Source organism: Eublepharis macularius, chromosome 14 (assembly GCF_028583425.1).
Source record: "Eublepharis macularius isolate TG4126 chromosome 14, MPM_Emac_v1.0, whole genome shotgun sequence".
In the NCBI taxonomy this organism is placed as follows: Eukaryota; Metazoa; Chordata; class Lepidosauria; order Squamata; family Eublepharidae; genus Eublepharis; species Eublepharis macularius.
This window is the reverse complement of record NC_072803.1, coordinates 42950216-42967499: the sequence shown is the minus strand read 5'-3', so window position 1 is coordinate 42967499 and position 17284 is coordinate 42950216. Positions and strand designations below refer to the sequence as shown.

The following is a 17284-nucleotide window of genomic DNA, read 5'->3' as shown; positions in this document are numbered from 1 at the left end:
CACCAGAAGACAGCTATGACTTGATGGCACTTTATACACACATAATGGAACAGTGCAGGAGATTGCTTTATAAAGGAGATAGGCTTATGATCTATTGCAATGGTTTTTCTATCACCTTTCTTTTACTCCTCTGCCTTGTTCCTTTGTAACCCATTTTCTGTATTATAGAAGGCCACACCTTATAAAATTTTGTATCTTCTGCATTGTTTTCCAGTGGTGTAATCCTAGCCTGAATTCTCCCTAGAAGCTAAAATGATGAAACTGGGACTATTGTCACATTGTGAGAAGATAAGACTCACTGGAAAAGACAATAATGCTAGGAAAGGTAGAAGGCAAATGGCCCTTTCAACCTTAAATATGTCAGCAAGTTCTCCATCACTCTTACTGGTCCGCCCTGCTGTTCCAGTCTCTTTTCTGTATTGAATTATATAGCAAAGACACAGAAGGTCGACAGTTTCCCAAGAATTCAAACCAATGAAGGAGTTGCAGGAGAGCCTCACAGCTTGGATGGGTAGCTACAACAGGCTGCTGCCAAATCCATCACACGCTATTGAATCCAGGGCACATGTGGTGGATAGGCCTCGTCTGGTCAGTACTTTTGGTGCTCCTGGGAAATTCTAAATAGTTGTGTTCATTCATTCACTGTCCATTTCACCTAATTGTTTTGTTTTGCATGGAACTAAAAATATCCTGTAAAAGAGCTTTTCAAGGGAAAGAAATTGTCCAACTGGTTTGAATTTCCTTCATAAGCATTAAAGGAGCTGGACACCCTGGTTAGAGAGAGAAGGGCTGCTGATTTCTCCCTGGCATAACCTATTAAACGTGGGCCTTACGGTGCAAAGTTAATCTTACTGAACGTACGCACAAGTAGCCCCCCTCAAAAGCTGTGTTTTTCATACAAAATAGAATTCATAAAACACATTTATTCTGGTTTCCTGAAGACAAATGAGGGCATTATTGTAAACTAATTAAACAAAGCCAGATTTCTGGGTTGACTCTTCAGGATGGATCTGAATTGTCATGATAACAGAAGAGCTATCTGGGCATGATAACCAGTCCAGCCAAGTACAAAATCCAACAAAGGTCTGCCGCTGAAAATGGCAGGTGCGCATCAGGTTTCTGCAGCTCTTTCCTCAACTTCTCTAGTTGAAAGATGTGATGCACAATCTCATCATCATCATCATCATCATCATCATTATTATTATTGGGTGAGCAGAACAACAAATTACATAGGGCCAACACATCCCATGTTTCCCTAACTGAATGTTATAGTGAGAGAGGGGAAAGTGGATGGGGACCAGCCAGTACATGTTTAAGACACCTTCTCATTGTGCTCTAACCTAACCTAGAAAGAGTTTCAGCCACAAAGAGTTCAGTGTCTAGCTGTGCATTGGAGACTTCTCCTCTGGCAGCCTGTGGCAGGATCTTCAGGCTAATCCATGACATCTCCATACTTATTCTTTTTCTCTCCCATCTGTGTTTTCTCTTTGGGATACTGAGCGGGCACTTTCTCTGCAGAAACAAAAGAAGAATTAGTTGGAATGTAACACCCCTCCCCTCCCCAAATGATGCATCAATTAATTCAAGAAGCATAAAAACGAGCTCCTACACACAACCAATTTTGCCACCAAAATCAATCTGTGAAGCAAACATGTCTAAATGAAAGAAATAAGAGCCGTGTTGGGTGAGACTGGCAAGTCCAGCATTTAGTTTCCAACATCAGCCAGTCAGGAGCTCTTGGTCCATTCATAAAGAGAGCTGGAAGATGACACACTGCTGATGAACACAGCCGTTCTATTGAGCTAGCATTTCTAATAACAATTAGTAGACCTGGCTAAAATACAAGGGGGCTGGTCCCCCCCCCATTTTAATTTTTAAAGCTTTTTAATCCACCGATAATTTAAAAATTAGCTGTAAAATGTCACCCTAAACTTTCTAAAATCACTAATAAATAAAACCAGGACAGCTGTAAAGCTTGCAATAAAATCAGAGCAAAGCAAACACAGGTTTCTGTCAATCAAACAAATGAAAAGGGAAAAAGGAAGAAGAAACAGAAAGTGCCAATCAGGTGAACAACTATGAGAAGGGAATTCCAGAGATCAGGCTCTTATATTTTTGCCACGTTTTTTGATTATAGTTGTTGGTTTCCAATGTATATGGTATTTACATGTCTGATGCATTTCATTTATATGTACACATTATAATACAACTTTTTGATATACAAGAAATGTTGAAAAGCGTATGCATTTTACAGGGGATTTTTTTGGTAAGGCAACAAAAATGCAACAAAAATAAAGATCCAAACATTTATTTTTGTTTGATGTAAAATCAAAATGGGGTTTGGGATGTTGAAAGAGCAAGGATGAGAACTCCAAAGTCATCCTTCCCCACTACCACTTATGGCAGCAAATTCCACAAGTTGGAATGCATTACGTGCAGAAATGATTTATTTAGCCTGTATGAATCTACTGCTAATGGATTAAGAAAGGGTAACTCATGAAAAGTGTTAAAGGAGTTAACAGGAAGGGCTGTTGATTCTGTAGTTGTCATCGTGCCAACACAGGATTTCAAAACTGCACAAAGAATTCAACATTTGCAAATCTCAACAATCAGAATTTTAAAAAGCAAGAAATCTTTGAAGGCTGCAAAGGTAGGCTTGAAAGTATGTGACTCTTTGCCTACTCTAAGATGAGCCGAAGCAATAAACTACACACAGTAGCTTTGCATAAGAGTCGCAGCCTCTTCTTGCACTCATCAAGAGATCATTTTAGTTCTTCTTCTGTATCCTCTTCAACTCTACTCTTTCAGCTTCCCCACTCTGCTCACCTTTGGCCACATCTTGGAAGGGCGGTCCAGACTCCAGGAAGATCCATAAGTTGGAGCACTTCTGGGTTTCCCAGCGGGTCACTGCATAACTGGCAACTGAACCCACAACTGTAAACACCAAGAAGGATATTGACAAACTGGAAATCATCTGAAGAAAAGCTGCAAAGATTTTGCTTAGGATTCTGGATTCAGTTGGACAGTCTGAAGGAAGCAGGCATCAGACTGAACAGCCTTAACTAACCCACATTCTAACATGATCTTTCTTGCAGAATTGTTGCAAAGATCATTAATACACATGAAACATTTTGAATAGTTATATAAGCCCAGCAGTATTGTTATTAATAAAGACAGTTTCAGTCAAAAACAGAAAGGAGTTTAATGACAACAGCACATACATAGCATTTTGGATTTTCCTCTCCACCCTAAACTGTCCGTAAGCTTTAGATACTAAGCACTCTGTTGTAAAACAGAGGCTAGGCAAGGTAGCAAGAGGTTGCTGTTGGTGCGACACGGAAAAGAAAGAACCTTCACAATTGAGTTTCTTTAAATACCAACCCAAGGAAACAAGAATGTTCCACTGGAGTGCGTAGGGCATCTTCCGGTTGAATTTCTGAAGGACAAAGGCCATCCCGGAGCCTGTTTAGACAGATACACAAGCTCAGATTACTACTGGCACCATCACCAAACCCTGACAAGGCAGAAATTGCTGGTTGCAAAATTAGTGAGTCGTCAAAGGAAAGAATGTGGTGGTGGAGATCCCCATGAAGCCCACAGGCTTGAAAGAGATGACAAAATGACCTACAATATATAGTTTGTGCAGAATTGGCAATGAGCAGGGCTTTTTTTCAGCTGGAATGTGGTGGAACGGAGTTCTGGCACCTCTTGAAAATGGTCACATGGCCAGTGGCCCTGCCCCCTGATCTCCAGACAGAGGAGAGTTTCGATTGCCCTCTGTGCCACTCCGCGCCGCTCCAGCGGTGTGGAGAGCAATCTAAACTCCCCTCTGTCTGGAGATCAGAGGGCGGGGCCACCGGCCATGTGACCATTTTTGCCAAGGGCAATTTAAACTTTTAAAAACTCCCTCTTGTTCCAGCTGACCCAAAGTGACATCATTGGGCAGTCCTGGGAGTGTGTGCACACTTTGCGCTTGCACATGAGATACCGGGGGCACCACCTCCTGCCAGGAGTTGCCCCCTGTGCTGGCAACCCACTGAGTTCCACCACCTCTTTTCCCAGAAAAAAAGCCCTGGCAATGAGGCACCACCATTTGGCTTTCCATTCTGTTGGTAGAACTGGCACATCAAGGAGTGTTGGGGGCTGAACAGTAGGCCTTAAAAGACCAGTTTCATATCTTCCTCCAGGCTAGTTAAAACAGGCAAAATCTAGGGAAGCCTGTCTCTTGGACAGTTTTGTGTTGGCAGGTGAAACAGTGGCTTTTCTTAAGGGTTATCCCTATTGGCAGATGAAGTTAGTTTTGGTTGTTGGGGGTTTTCCGGGCTGTATTGCCGTGGTCTTGGCATTGTAGTTCCTGACGTTTCGCCAGCAGCTGTGGCTGGCATCTTCAGAGGTGAAGTTAGTTTTAATGCTTTGTTTTGCTTTGTCACCACTCATATTGCTGTCACAGTGCTGTTTTGTCATTAGCCACTGGAGTTTGGGTAATATTTTATATTGTTGAAAGCAGATTATTTTAGATGGCTTTTGTTATTTTGCATCCAACTTTAAAAATGCAAAGAATACTCGAATGAACAAATTATTAGACCAAGAGAATGAAACTGCCCTAAGGTTAACATTCTAGTCCTCATTGCTGTAGGTGGGGCTGTCTATGTCAGACTACAGATGGGGGCTCACATGCCTGAACGTTCCTCCAGATGAAAGTATTTCCTGTATGTAAACATCGAAGTTTCAGAGAGAAAAATTCTAGCCTTTGATGTTCCAGTTTTTTTATGAAGAAGTTTTTTTTAAAATGCAGGAACATTCACTCATACAAGCCCTCACCACAGGTTGACCGCTTTACTGCGATCTTGGCCTAAAGAATTTATACAACTGCAACCCAGGACATGTTTTGGGCTTACCTGTGATAAAGGTGCCAACGCCCTTCATGAAGGCATAAGATTGGCAGGCAGCATATTCCTGCAGCCCCTGAAAAGACACATATAATTTTCCTTTTAAAAAACCATCTATTCATATGGACTTCCCCCAATCAAACTTTAAGTGCATATAACGTGGGGACCTGCAAGCGGTCACAGCTCAAGAACCAGGTTGTGATGTAGTGGTTACAGTGTCAGACTAGATTTTGGGAGACTCAGGTTGAAATCCCCACTTTGCCATGGAAGCTCGCTGGGGGACCTTGGGCTAGTCACACACACACAGCTTAACCAACTCACAAGGATAAAATGGAGCGGGAAAAACTTTGTAACCTGCTTTGGGTTTTCACTGGGGAGAAAAGTGGGGTATAAATAAAACAAATGATGAAGTAAATCTACATTGCTGACTAAAGTGGGTGTTTGCTGTTACGTGGCAGTACAGAATTAACCCACAAAGGAGTCAAAATCACTCCCAAGCATGTCTGAGAGGGGCACCTTGATCCTCAGCACCTCTCATTTTAGAAACACCCCAGCTGCACACGAAAGCTGCAGTCGGGACCCAAGCACTGGAAGTGGGGGGCAGGGGGAATTGCTTCATTTTATCATGGGCCAGGCCAGCCTACAAATCTGTCATGACATGATCCAGTGATGTCATTTAAAAATGAGGAAAAAAATTCACAGAATGGTATTATGAGATGTGTCCCAGTTCGTAGTAAGCCCAGAGAATTGACACTTGGGCCCCGGCTGCAAGCCCCTGTTCCTTAGCCTTGAGTGTGCCTCTCTGTGACCCTTCCACATGGCATGTTAACAAGTTACTCCATGCACCATGAATCTTTGTACTTATTTAAGTATGTATATGCTGCTTTTCTGTCAAATGGAGACCCAATCCAACTGATAACATGACGTAAATAAGCAGGCGAAACAGGGGAGGGGCTTCCAGGGATAAGGCTTCCCTCCCACCAACAGATCTTCCCCGCAGCTCCAGGCTTTGACTCTTACAGCCAAGAGCCCATCGGCTTGAGCCTTTGGGTTAGTTCAAGCTTTAAAAGTTACCTTCAAGAAAGGGATGGTACACACACTCAGCTACAAGGCCTTACAGCAGCTGGCTGGTATTCCAAATCGCTCCTCTACTTGGACTTCACAAGAGGAAACCAAGCTGTGCTCCCCCCTCCAACAATCTCCCCAGGGGCAGACATGTTCCTTTTTCTCCTCCCCAGCTGGGTTCTCATGCTTTTAACCACTTGACAATTATTCATGGAGCAACAAGAGCTTGCAGTTTAAAAACTGCAAACGGGGGGGGGGGGGGGACACAAGAGGGAAAGGTGGAGAGAAGAGAAAGAAATCTGTGTTCATGCTGGTCACAAGCTCTTAGGCGTAGTGAGAGTGGATGGTGATGGAGGGATCACACCAGAACTCTGTGACAAGCAGAAATTCAACAGGGGCAGATTTTTCCAGGAAAACAACCTGATGATTTTCTACATTCTCTCATTTTTTTCCACGTGGATAGCTGTGTTAGTCTTCAGATGAGCCAAAGACCAACTAAGGGTTTCCAGGGTATAAGCTTTTGAAAGTCATGCTCCATTCGTCAAACAGAAATCAGAACAGAGATCTGTAAAGGGATTTTTTTGACTTTTTACCAATATGGCTCTTATTGAAGTTGCCCTCTTACACAGGAGGCAATTTCTGCCTCGATGGGTAAATTCCTTCTTTCAGATAAAAGCTGCGGGTCGTGATGAACCTACAGTAAGGACAGAATGTCAACATTTCTTTTGTTTTCATTTTCTTTTTTGCCTTGGATAAGCAGTCTCTTAAGTTTTATACTCATAACAAAAGCATGACTCCGGATATTGAAATGTTTATACTACAAGATCTGATTTGTCCTCTCTTAGGACTGTTGGTGCCATGTTTCCTCGAGGAATGTTCTTCTGAAGAATTATTTGTATTAACCATTGATCTTATATTCTGTAAACAAATAGCAATTATCCTGTAAACAAACATTATTGAGAGCAGGGCTTTTTTTCTGGGAAAAGAGGTGGTAGAACTCAGTGGGTTGCCCTCGGAGAAAATGGTCACATGGCTGGTGGCCCCACCCCCTGATCTTCAGACAGAGAGGAGTTTAGATTGCCCTCCGCGCCGCTGGAGCAGCACGGAGGGCAATCTAAGCTTCCCTCTGTCTGGAGATCAGGGGGCGGGGCCACCAGCCACGTGACCATTTTCAAGAGGTTCCAGAACTCCATTCCACCGCGTTCCAGCTGAAAAAAAGCCCTGATTGAGAGTATATAGGATTCTCTGGTCTTTACACGTCTCTCTGAAATGGAGAATGTGCCCGGGGTTATTCAATAAACCCATATTCCTTTGAAGATCACTGCTTTTGTTGTCTTGATTTGTGTAAAGTCATTGACTGTAAGGAGAATATGAATAAAACGCAGAGTACTTCAAATAAAATCCTCTTAAAAAATCCTACTCGTATCTCACAAAGGGAGCTTGACTCTCAAAAGCTTATACCCTGGAAACCCTTTGTTGGTACTACTGAACTGGAACTTCACAGTCAAAGTAGCTATGGTCTAAGAACCATGGTCTATTGCTGCCCCCAGATGGCAAAGTTACACCACAGATATATTGTCGAAGGCTTTCACAGCCAGAGAACGATGATTGTTGTGGATTTTCCAGGCTGTATAGCCGTGGTCTGGGCATTGTGGTGCCTGACGTTTCGCCAGCAGCTGTGACTGGCATCTTCAGAGGTGTAGCACTGAAAGACAGAGATCTCTCAGTGTCACAGTGTTACATCACAGAGTACATTAATGCACCTGAAAAAGCAAGCTCAGCCTCACGGAAGTTTCTGCTTGGAAAAAATATGGTAAAGTTTTGAACCTGCTCCTGAACTCCTGCTTCATTTTGTCCAGGTTTCCTGGCTAAGAGCCGAAATACCTATCCTTGTTCCATCTAAGCAACACTTGGTGGTAGCCCCCATCCATCACTAAAAGCACAGTTTCAGGCGGGCAACCGTGCTGGTCTGCAGTAGAAGAGCGAGATTCGGGTCCAGCAGTACCTTAGACCAACCAGATTTTCAGGATCCAGATCCTGCTCTTCGACCTGAAACTAGATTCCCAGGGTATGAGTTTTGATCTAGGTGGTCTTTAAGGTGCTCCTGGACTCGAACCTTTCAAAGCACAGGAACCCCGATAAAAGAAAAAAGGCCCACGGCTGCAGGCTCAGGGCAGTTGAGCGGGGTTTTACAAGCTCTCCATCTCCAGTCTCCCTGGCACGCCCCTGGCCCTCGGCAACTCTCGACTGGCCCCTGCGGACGCCGGCGCGGAACCCACCGGGTGCTTGGCCGCCACATCATCGCTCACGCGCGAAAGCCCCAAGTTCACCATTTGCGCAGCGGGCGCCGCCGAAAGCGCACAGGCATGCCAAAGCCCAAGCGCCTCCGGAGCCCCGACCGCTGGAAACCGGCCCGGCGCTTCCTCTTCCCCGTTTCGAACGAACGGCAGCACCACCTAGAGGCCTGGCGGGTTCGGGTTCAGGTTGGGGAGGAAGACTCCCTTTACGCGACAGAAAATCACCTTTTTGCAAAGGACTGGGAAGCGGGGAGAGGCATCCGAGGTGCGAGTTGAATCCAGATTTACGCACTTTCTAGCAGCAAGGATAGAAAACCCCTTTGTTTTAAAACTGCAACCTATGCCACGCAATCCTACGCCTGTCTACTCGGAAGTAAAGTCCCACTAAATTGTGGGACTTATTCCCAGGTAAGTGCCGGAAGAGGATTGCTGCTGCTGCTGCTGCAGCCTTTCATCTGATTTCCTTCCCGCCCAAGTCCCGTCTGAGACGCAGCTTTAGCTAAGAGGTAGAACTGGTTTAAACGTGGCCGATTCTTTTTAAAACGAGGCGAGAAGGGAAAAGGCAAAGGAGAAAACCAGCTGCTGTCGCCGCCGCTTCCCCTTTAAGGATCGGAGCTGCAAATCCGGCTCCTCCCTCCCCAAAGAGATCGAACTGCCTGAAGTCTACTGATGGCTCTAACCGGGAACTTTCGGGTCGTGCATCACGAAGGACAGCGTTTCCTCTGCTTTTACAGTGAAAACAGCGTCCCCAAGCTCCAGTAAGGCAACACCGGGGGGCGGGGCAGGGGGCGTAATTTAAAATAACAGGATCACTTTTCGACCATGATCTCCCCCCGCCCCCCTTCTGTTCTCCCTAGCCATTTCAGCTACGTGGAACTTCCATGTTCAGAGGCAGTGTATTACCGAGGAGCGCTTGCTAAGGAGCAACAGCCGTTGCCTTCACCCTATTTGCGGCTTTCCAGAGTCCCTGGCTGGCCACTGTGGGGTGATTCAGTAAGGGGCCCTGAGCCCTCTTTTTCATTTTCAGTATCCAGCCCTGGCTGCCAGGAAGAAGCCATAAACTCTGAAGAGAACTTCAGTGGCTCCAAGAGCCAGGTTCTCTCTCTCTGGGACTAGTGTGCAGGGCTCTTCCTCACAGGACTGGACTCCCAAACAGATGTAAGCCGCAGTCCCTTTGAAACTGAGGGAAAGGCTTATTTCTCTTCCCTAAATAAGTCTGGGGGGGCTTTGAGCCTCTAAACTAAGTGGAAATTAATAATTCTGAATTAAGAAGGGAGAGAACAAGCCTGTCATTCTAGGTTTGCTGATAGGGTAAATTCCATTGAATACTATAAGTTATACTTCTTGAGGAGGCCTATGTAAGATTCCTGTGTGAGCGTAGTTATGTACACATATAGTTACTTTTTCTGGTTCCAGTGAATGACACAAAACAATGTGCAAACTTTTGAGTTCCCCAGAACTCTTCGTCAGGCTGGATGTTAAGGGGAGGAGAGATGCCTGAGGCCTTGATGTTGAGCCCTGTTCCTGCCAGCATTGTGTGTTTAGGCACACAGCAAGGGAGGAACCCACTCAGAACAGTATCAAGGAGGGTGTGCATCCCTCTTCACATCGGCTCCACCTGCAATGATATCATTGACTGATTGCATTCATCTGGACTTACCATGATTATTTGACTCACCATTGGACTCTCTGTACTTACTGGACGTATGAGGGTCCTGTTATGGAATTATATTGACTATTTGATATTTGATTTACTGTTGGAGTCTCTGCGCTTACCTATTGAATGAGTTTCCAGATATAGCGTGTCTGGTTTATCTGTTTTGCCATTGACTACTTGACTGTTTGTTTATCATTGTGACTGAGTTATTACAACTTATACTATTTCATTCATAGTTTGAATTTTGTACTTATTGCTTTACGTTGCACCCTACTCTTGTGATTTCACCCTCCTTGATAGCATTGTGTGTTTAGGCTGAGCAGCCATTGAGTTTGAAAATGGTGCTGCAGTCAGGCTGCAACCCAGCTCTCATAGAGGGAGGGGCCATCTGGGTTTTTTCTCCATTAACAAAGTCCAGCAATTGACCCTATTAATTCTCCAACCCTATAAATCCCTTGTTGTCAGAAATTCTCCAACCCTATAAATCCCTTGTTGTCAGAGAGCAAAGTAGTCATAGTGTTAGCTCTGGGAGTCAATTTGAGGTGCTGCATGAAATATAGAGACAACTGAGGTCAAACTGGGCCTCATTCCCATTCTTATATGTGCATTTTCTCATTAGTCCTATTCTTCTTCTGCAATGTAGAACTCAAAGCTAAACATACAACAGGAACGAACCAGAGCAGGCTGCTGAATGGTGGAAGATCTTCCTCTGTATGCAGAAACTGGAGGAAGGAAAAAATAACTAAAGACAAAGGGGGACAAAAAGGGGGGGGTTAGTCAGCATCTAAAACTGTACAGAATAGATTCCATTTACACTGATGTGGAAGTTCGGGCATCACCCTGGAGACAGCCCTATTTCTGGCAGCCACAGATGATGGAGGTGGCCATACACAGAAGAGGTCTCTCTGGAAGGTACATACAAGCAATGTATTAGAAAAACGTGGCTATACTTCAGCATGGCTGCACCTTACCATCTCTCAGCGAAACAGTCTGTCATTCTCCAAGGTAACCTGTGAAAGGTTTGGAAGCATGAATTTGAGTACCAAGGAAAGCTGTGGAAAGTGCAGAGAAACCCACAAAATCTGAGCTAATTGTGGCCTTTTCTCTCACAAGCATCACATATGAGGGAATAAGAGCCTGATGACCTCTAGCCTTCTTTCTTCACAGTGTCACAAATGTTTGTGAGTTCTGGAGCTGCGATGTTGCTTTGGACAAGCTGGACAGACAGGTAAGCTTCCAGACGTAGGTGCTGGAGCCCTCTCAAAACCACTACAGACCCCTCCCGTCATGGAATGCTTGGCCGAGCAATGGGAGGCCTCCACTTTAACCTGCCCACTTGCCACACTCTGCTGGTTTGCAAAAACAGGCCTTTATGCCATGTTTTCTCCCTTGAGGGATGAAATGAGACGTATAGGAGGAGACCCAGTTTGGTGTAATGGTTAAGAGTGTGGGACTCTGATCTGGAGAGCTGGGTTTGATTCCCCACTTCTCCACTTGTAGCCAGCTGGGTGACCATGGGCGAGTCACAGCTCTGGAGCTCTCTCAGCTCCAGCCACCTCACAGGGTGTTTTGTTGTGGGGATAATAATGGCATACTTTGTAAACCGCTCTGAGTGGGCGTTAAGTTGTCCTGAAGGGCGGTATATAAATCAAACGTTATTAATATGTTATTATTATTATAAGAATGTAAGAAGAGTCCTGCTGGAATAGACCAGTGGTCCATCCAGTCCAGCATCCTGTCTCATACAGTTGCCAACCGGCTGCCCTGGAGGGCCAACAACAGGGCATAGATGCCGAGGCCTTCCCCTTTGTGTCTCCTTCTAGCACTGGAATTCAGAGGTTTACTGCCTCTCTTCAGCCACCACAGATAGTAGCCGTTGATGGGCCTGTCCTCCATGAATAGATATTAATTAAAATCTACCATTTTAAAGAAGCCCCAGCCCAGCATAAAAACATTGAGCATAAAAACAGACCCCAGGCATCTTAAAACAACAGTTTCTAGGCTAAAATAGTGTTTAAAAGTTAACCCCTTAGTTAAAAGCCTGGTTGAACAGAAATGTTTTGGCCTGGCGTCTAAAAGAAAGTGATATAGCCACCAGGCAACTTCAAGGGAAAGGCGTTCCCAATACATACACAACCTTTTGTTTCTTTCTCCGAGCAGTTGTTGCTTTTTTCACCCACCAGGTATCTCGGGATGGGCTGAATTCTTCATCCGATGACTGCATTGCTAAACTCAGGTGGGTGTCCTCTATCAGCATTTAGGTTCTTCCTTTATTTCCGAAGCTTACGGTGGGTAAAAATTAAACCTGTCTACTCATTAACAGTACTTGGTCCCATACAATGAGAATGTCAGTTTCATTTGCCTGTTTGCAATTATCTGTTTGTGGCATCCCCTTTGAATGGAATGAGATTTGGTGCCTGTGTTGAGGACAGGATTCCCTGTTTGAAATCCAGTCAGCAACTCTGCTTTGTGCCAAGATGGGAAAGAAAGAGGTCAACCACATATTGCGATGGAGTTTGAAATGTGAGGTCTTAATTGTTTTAACCCATTCATTGGTTACACGTAAGGGAGTTTATACATTACCCAAATGACAATATTTTGAGGAGCTGAAGGTAGTGTGAGATGATATGCAATTTCATATAATAACAGTGCAATCCTAAACAGAGTTACATGCTTCTAAGCCCCATGACTTCTGTACTATTCCAGCAGCAAGCTGACTATATTAATCAATATGTACCAGGCTAGAATGTATGCCTATAGTTTTAAGAGAACTGCATCTTGGGAGTTGTAGTGCCTTACCCCATAGGTTCAGTTCCTGGGGCATTCAAAGCCCTCCAGAACTTGTTAAGGCCATTTCCTTTTTTGTTCATTCACACCTCAGCAGGGAGAGGAGCAAGTCATCTCTCTTTTTTCACCACATTCATTGGGTCTACAAAGCTCCATCAAGTGCCTTTATGCATAAAAGATGCACTCTCTCCTTTCGTTATATAGAAGAATTGTGAGTAGAGATTCCTTATGTGTATGAAGAAGTTAAATAAAACCATTTAAGTTTGTAACCTGTGCGTGTGCATTGACACTTGATGACAAAGGGTTGGGAATTCCCTCCTCGCGTCGGAATAACTTCCATGAACTTTGACAGGAATAACTCTGCTTAGATTGCACTGTAAAACTCTATCGTACTTGTTGATGTTTGTCATTCTTAATATATTTTTCCTCTGAGTTCACATACCAGAGCCAAAATACAATTAATTTAAAAACTTAGTTGCTTAATGTGATTTCTAATTTTGTAATCCAGTTTCATTTGCATTGTTTTTAAAATTTTGTAATTGTCCTTGAGTCTCAGAAAGAAAGGCAGACTGGATGTGAAGCTAATAAATGTAGATATACTGTGTGCCGTACTAGTTATATTTGCACATCTGTCCGTTCAGCTCCCCAACATTTTGTGTTGTTGCTCTCCTATCTTTTCTCCATAGAGAAGCCTTTGAGTACCAGACTCCTACCCTCACCATACATAACAGCAAGGCCATCTTGCAGTTCCATGATGACGGACAAACTTTGACATTTGACTTGTTTAAAGTACCTCTCTCTGAAGCAAGGGATCAAGCCCGGGATCTGGTTTTTGGCTTAGTGGAGCGGGTGCAGACGCTGGAAAAACATCTCAAAGGTTGTATTTTGTACATACTTGCTGGGTGGGCTGGGGAAGGCAAATTTCAACTAATTCTAACTTTAAATCCATCGCAACATCTCCTTTTACTCTTATTCATAGAATTTTAGGATCTAGCTTGCTGGTGACTTTCTAGATTTGGTATAATGTAAATATAAAGAGTCAAATCAATATAAGGATGGTCAACATATACACTGTCTCCCACATCCTGCAACTCTACAAATTGCTAATCCACAAAATTACTACTCTACAATAATGTTTAGTGGCCTACCTGCCCACAAATGTTAATCATTTTGTGGCAAAAAGAATGTGTAGCTTGATCCTACGGATGTTTATTCTCACTGAATGTGGGATAGGTTAGCTTTCCTAACTCATCACTTGGAGACCATTCTTTATTCACCATAGGTAAGCAGCTATTTTAAAACCCCGTATCAGTAATTTCTGAAGGTACCTGAGATATATCAAGCAGCTTGTCAGTTTCCTTCTTGAGCTGGAGCAGAGGTATTTGCTCACCAGGTTGAAATTGACTGTCTTGTCAATTTCACAGGAAGGCTAAGATTACCTCCCCCACCCTTTTTTTTTTAAATTTCAGACCTGTTTGATCTCTGCCAAGGGAAAAATTGATTCAGAGGTTGTCAATTTTCCCTTGTCATTTTCACCCCTTCTGACTTCCAGGATTACAATGCTAGAGTGCAGGTTGAAGGCAGTTGCAAATTGTTGAGGAAAAATATTTTTCTTCTCTTTGCAGAGGGTGCTTTGGCCACTGCTGCTCCTTTGTCCATTGATAGCCCTGAGAAGAACATGCTGAAAAGCCAGTCTCTCTTCGCTCCAGGTAAGAGATGGACGGCACACAGCCACGGTGGCATGTATTGTTAGTCTGTCCATGGAGGTCTTTTGTACCAGCACAAATTTTCAGTCCTTCCTGTTTTAATAACTAACTTCTTCCCGAGGCCAGGCTGGCTTGCAAAAGAGAATCTATAAACAAGGCCATGTATTGCTTCAAGCCCCACCCATCAGTCAAGAAAAACCACATTCTGTTTTAACATCCACCAGTTTTGTTTGAGCTTGATAAGGGGAAGCACAACGCACCATTCTGAGCACTGAAGGGCTGTCTACCACATTTCCAGTTCTCACCTGGCTTCACAGGTTTCATCCAACATTAGGTACAAACCTGCCTTTGAAACCATAAGGCCTAGAAACTTGATGTTTCACTCTCTTTTTAAAATGAAGAGAAGCTCTTTTGAAAACTTGGGGTAGCAGAGAGAGCAACTCTGGCTAACTGCGGTCCTCTGATTTAATCAGTCTGTTCCAGTGGTTGCCTATCCACACCATATTGTGACACTCAGAGGTATTCGAGAGCTTCCCCCAGTATCAAAGAGAACAAGGAGGCCTTTCTTGTACTGGGGTCCTATGTGTGCACCAGAGCTCCTTATTCACAGTGCTGATGGCAAACAAGAGTCGTGTCAGCCCATTGGGAGGACTTGCTCACTCAGAGCCAAGCTGCAAGTGAACACTTAGAACACTTGATCGTTTTCGCAAGTTTTCCTGGGAACTGAAGTCCCAGTGTCCTTCCCCTCTCTGTTAGAATCACTGCCTGAAGAGCCAGAGAAAGCCGGATGCAGCAGCAGCTTTTGCAAATCCAAAGCAGCTCCCCGGGAGCAAGACACCCGGGGAGAAAGTTGCAGCTTCCCGCCCCCAAAGATCGTTGAGAGCAGGCTTGTGACTGGAGGAAAGATTTGCAAAAGCTGCTACTGCAGCCAGCTTTCTCTGGCTCTTCAGACAGCGATTCTAACAGGGGAAGGACACTGGGACTTCAGTTCCCAGGAAAACTTGCGAAAACGATCAAGTGTTCTATGCGTGAAAAAAGTCACTTGTAGCTTGACTCTCAGATTACCCCCAAGATCCTTGCCCAAGAACATCTAGACTTGCTGGTTGCCCAACAACCATTCATTTCCTCTTTGCTTTTTCAGTGACAACACTAGTACTGCCCCTTTGCAACCAACTGTAAGATTCTTGCCCTCAAGCAGCCCCTTCCCACCAATACACTTCCTGCCTATCTAGCACAATGGACAAATGAAATTGAGCTGTAGGAGCCCAGAAGGAGCTGTAGCAACATTGTCAACCGCTTTCTCTGGGTTTTTCTCCTGTGAACAGAATTGAGTCCACCCAAAGTCTGGGGTAGAGCTGGCCCAGGGCAAGCAGCAAGTAAAAAGAGGATGCCTGGAGAGTCCCTCATTAACCCTGGATTCAAAAGGTAATTCCAGACTGCCTCTCTCATAATTCACTTTGGCCCCGTTTGCAATCAGGTACTACTCCCAAAGCCTTGACTTTGTAGTTGATGGAAGAGTTCAAGCCATGAATGAAGAGCATATAGTAGCAGTCTGTTTCCTGGCCCCCAAAGCCAACTTTTGGAATTGTTCTCTATTCCATTGTTGTCCTCTTCTCTTTCTACTACTAAACTTGATGGTCAAGTACCTACCAAACACTCCCCCCCGCACCACCAAAGTAAAGAAAGTCGGGCTTTCTACATGTCTGAGGGGACTTCCAGGTATGCAGAAAACAATTGAACATAGTGAGTAGCTGGATGAAAATGCTGACAGTGTGTGGCAGTGGTGAAAAAGGTGAACTTCATGCATCTCTTTCACCATTTGTGGTGTGCTAGCTGGAGGGTTCTCAGTCATGGCACTGAGACTGAGGTACCTTCTCCCAGGGCTTTTTTTCAGCTGGAACGCGGTGGAACAGAGTTCAGGCACCTCTTGAAAATGGTCACATGGCCGGTGGCCCCACCCCCTGATCTCCAGACAGAGAGGAGTTTAGATTGCCCTCCGCGCCAGTTTTCTTTTAAATCTTCATGTTTTATTGATATGAATTCTGTGATGTCATTGTTAGGCTTATTTTCATGTGGTTTCATCTTTATTTCGATGTAAGCACATTGTAGATAATGGAATAGAAAAGCAAATATAAACATTTTAAATAAAGTTACAGTAAATGTATGGGAAATTACTAAAGAAATGTACACTGTGTGGATGCTATCTTTTCTCCTCCTTTTTTCATAGTAAAAAGCTACCAGCAGGGGTCGATTTTGAAGAAGTCTGAGTATGCCCTACATCAGCCAAGACAAATTTGCAAGGCCACATCACAGATGTTTTAACAAGATATTTTAAAGTACGTGCACGTATTTGATCATTTTAAAGTGGATGAATTGCCCAGGTTCCAGTCTGCCTTGTATTCAAAACAGAGAGCAGATTGAATGCCTGTAAAAGACTGCCTGTAATGCCTGTAAAGACTGAATGCCTGTAAAAGACACCATTCTCAGGTGAGATCTCTAGCATTGGTACCTGTTGAAGCCCACAGGTTGGCAGAGGACCCCACACCGCCCAGAGACATCGAATTGATTTCCCATTTCCCGGTGGGACATGCGGCATTGCAGTGATTCTTGCTTGCTTTTTCTAGACCTGCTGGCCACCATGGGGACTGAAAGCAGTGCAAGAAGATTACTCTCCACTGCCTTTAGTGTAGCATCAGGGGCAGAGGCGCTAAGGGAGGAGGAGGCTCCTCCTGTGCTTAAATGCATGCAAAAAGCTGCTTCTGGAACTGTGGAGAAGCCTTTCAAATGAATTAAATGTGTCTTTCGCTAACCCTTTTTAATGAAATATGCCTGTAAGTTATTTGAATAAAGCACCCCATGTCACTGTTTTATCAACTGTTTGCA

The 17284-nt window shown here is 44.3% G+C and overlaps 2 protein-coding genes across 2 annotated transcripts; one reads left to right on the top strand and one right to left on the bottom strand.

Annotated features, from left to right (window-relative positions):
* Positions 1-908: 908 nt before the first annotated feature.
* TMEM141 (transmembrane protein 141) lies at positions 909-8379 on the bottom strand. The gene is made up of 5 exons (XM_054998613.1): positions 8234-8379; positions 4899-4965; positions 3382-3462; positions 2827-2934; positions 909-1512 (listed from the first exon to the last, which is right to left on the bottom strand). The coding sequence occupies exons 1-5, from the start codon at positions 8285-8287 to the stop codon at positions 1433-1435; spliced, it is 390 nt and encodes a 129-aa protein (XP_054854588.1). The 5' UTR covers positions 8288-8379; the 3' UTR covers positions 909-1432.
* A 72-nt stretch (positions 8380-8451) lies between these two features.
* Positions 8452-16738, top strand: PAXX (PAXX non-homologous end joining factor). Its single transcript, XM_054998304.1, has 7 exons — positions 8452-9009; positions 11076-11136; positions 12092-12144; positions 13382-13572; positions 14321-14404; positions 15727-15826; positions 16629-16738. Exons 1-7 carry the CDS (start codon positions 8921-8923, stop codon positions 16666-16668), a joined length of 618 nt encoding a protein of 205 aa, XP_054854279.1. The 5' UTR covers positions 8452-8920; the 3' UTR covers positions 16669-16738.
* Positions 16739-17284: the final 546 nt, after the last annotated feature.

What these genes read in the sequence shown, in the direction of transcription:
- TMEM141 (XM_054998613.1), bottom strand. Translation starts at nt 8,287, where the DNA reads ATGGTGAACTTGGGGCTTTCGCGCGTGAGCGATGATGTGGCGGCCAAG. An exon ending in ATGTGGCGGCCAAGCACCCG is followed by an intron (nt 4,966 to 8,233) that starts GTGGGTTCCGCG and finishes GTGTCTTTTCAG; the next exon opens with GGGCTGCAGGAATATGCTGC. An exon ending in CTTCCAAGATGTGGCCAAAG is followed by an intron (nt 1,513 to 2,826) that starts GTGAGCAGAGTG and finishes TTGTTTCTGCAG; the next exon opens with AGAAAGTGCCCGCTCAGTAT.
- PAXX (XM_054998304.1), top strand. Translation starts at nt 8,921, where the DNA reads ATGGCTCTAACCGGGAACTTTCGGGTCGTGCATCACGAAGGACAGCGT. An exon ending in TGGACAAGCTGGACAGACAG is followed by an intron (nt 11,137 to 12,091) that starts GTAAGCTTCCAG and finishes TTCACCCACCAG; the next exon opens with GTATCTCGGGATGGGCTGAA. An exon ending in GCTGGAAAAACATCTCAAAG is followed by an intron (nt 13,573 to 14,320) that starts GTTGTATTTTGT and finishes TTCTCTTTGCAG; the next exon opens with AGGGTGCTTTGGCCACTGCT.